Here is a 1,756-nt window from a genome sequence, read left to right as displayed (position 1 = left end):
CCTCATTCGCGTCAAACGGCAGCAGCAGTGGTCCTACATCTAGTGGAGGCTCCTCATTTGCGTCAACGGGCGGCAGTAGTGGTCCTACATCTAGTGGAGGCTCCTCATTTGCGTCAACCGGCGGCAGCAATGGTTCTACATCTAGTGGAGGCTCCTCATTCGCGTCAACCGGCGGCAGCAATGGTTCTACATCTAGTGGAGGCTCCTCATTTGCGTCAACCGGCGGCAGCAGTGGTCCTACATCTAGTGGAGGCTCCTCATTTGCGTCAACGGGCGGCAGTAGTGGTCATACATCTGGTGGAGGCTCCTCATTCGCGTCAACCGGCGGCAGCAATGGTTCTACATCTAGTGGAGGCTCCTCATTCGCGTCAACCGGCGGCAGCAATGGTTCTACATCTAGTGGAGGCTCCTCATTCGCGTCAACCAGCGGCAGCAGTGGTCCTTCTTCTAGTGGAGGCTCGTCATTCACGTCAACCGACGGCAGCAGTGGTCCTACATCTAGTGGAGGCTCCTCTTTCGCGTCAACCGGCGGCAGCAGTGGTCCTTTTTCTAGTGGAGGCTCCTCATTCCCGTCAACCAGCGGCAGCAGTGGTCCTACATCTAGTGGAGGCTCCTCTTTCGCGTCAACCGGCGGCAGCAATGGTTCTACATCTAGTGGAGGCTCCTCACTCGCGTCAACCGGCGCCAGCAGTGGTTCTACATCTAGTGGAGGCTCCTCATTCGCGTCAATAGGCGGCAGCAGTGTTCCTTCTTCTAGTGGAGGCTCCTCATACGCGTCAGCCGGCGGCATCAGTGTTCCTACATCTAGTGGAGGCTCCTCTTTCGCGTCAACCGGCGGCAGCAGTGGTCCTTCTTCTAGTGGAGGCTCCTCATTCGCGTCAACCGGCTGCAGCAGTGGTCCTACATCTAGTGGAGGCTCCTCGTTCGCGCCAACTGGCGGCAGCAATGGTTCTACATCTAGTGGAGGCTCCTCATTCGCGTCAACCGGCGGCAGCAGTGGTCCTACATCTAGTGGAGGCTCCTCTTTCGGGTCAACCGGCGGCAGCCGTGGTCCTACAACTAGTGGAGGCTCCTCTTTCGCGTCAACCGGCGGCAGCAGTGGTCCTACATCTAGTGGAGGCTCCTCTTTCGCGTCAACCGGCGGCAGCCGTGGTCCTACAACAAGTGGAGGCTCCTCTTTCGCGTCAACCGGCGGCCGCAGTGGTCCTACATCTAGTGGAGGCTCCTCGTTCGCGTCAACCGGCGGCAGCAATGGTTCTACATCTAGTGGAGGCTCCTCTTTCGCGTCAACCGGCGGCAGCAGTGGTCCTTCTTCTAGTGGAGGCTCCTCATTCGCGTCAACCGGCGGCAGCAGTGTTCCTTCTTCTAGTGGAGGCTCCTCATTCGCGTCAACCGGCGGCAGCAATGGTTCTACATCTAGTGGAGGCTCCTCATTCGCGTCAATCGGCGGCAGCAGTGGTCCTACATCTAGTGGAGGCTCCTCATTTGCGTCAACCGGCGGCAGCAGTGGTCCTTCTTCTAGTGGAGGCTCCTCATTCGCATCATGGACAAACAAAACAACAATTGGTCCAAAGAGCAGTTCATTCAAGCCGATTTCGAACAGCACAGTTAAACCTGGAGGTCAATTTGCCACGAACACAACCACAGTCAAACCCATTGCAGAAGATCCTTGGTGAGCATGCGCGCTTTTTTCTATAAAAGTACTCACTGGCGCTCGCTTAAATTTATCGCTGAACTCGACCTGATTAATTGAGCT

At 56.8% G+C, this 1,756-nt stretch overlaps 1 protein-coding gene across 1 annotated transcript in view; it reads left to right on the top strand.

Moving 5' to 3' along the window:
- LOC134848826 (uncharacterized transmembrane protein DDB_G0289901-like) overlaps positions 1–1,471 on the top strand; it is a 3,179-nt gene extending 1,708 nt beyond the window's left edge. The window contains exons 3-4 of the mRNA XM_063866337.1: positions 23–1,355; positions 1,421–1,471. Coding sequence (XP_063722407.1) covers positions 23–1,355; positions 1,421–1,471 — 1,384 coding nt within the window. The remainder of the gene's footprint in view (positions 1–22; positions 1,356–1,420) is intronic.
- Positions 1,472–1,756: the final 285 nt, after the last annotated feature.

The sequence above is a fragment of the Symsagittifera roscoffensis genome, chromosome 6 (assembly GCF_963678635.1).
Source record: "Symsagittifera roscoffensis chromosome 6, txSymRosc1.1, whole genome shotgun sequence".
NCBI classification, from domain to species: Eukaryota; Metazoa; Xenacoelomorpha; order Acoela; family Convolutidae; genus Symsagittifera; species Symsagittifera roscoffensis.
Note: the sequence above shows the minus strand (reverse complement) of the source record. Positions and strands in the feature narration are given on the sequence as shown.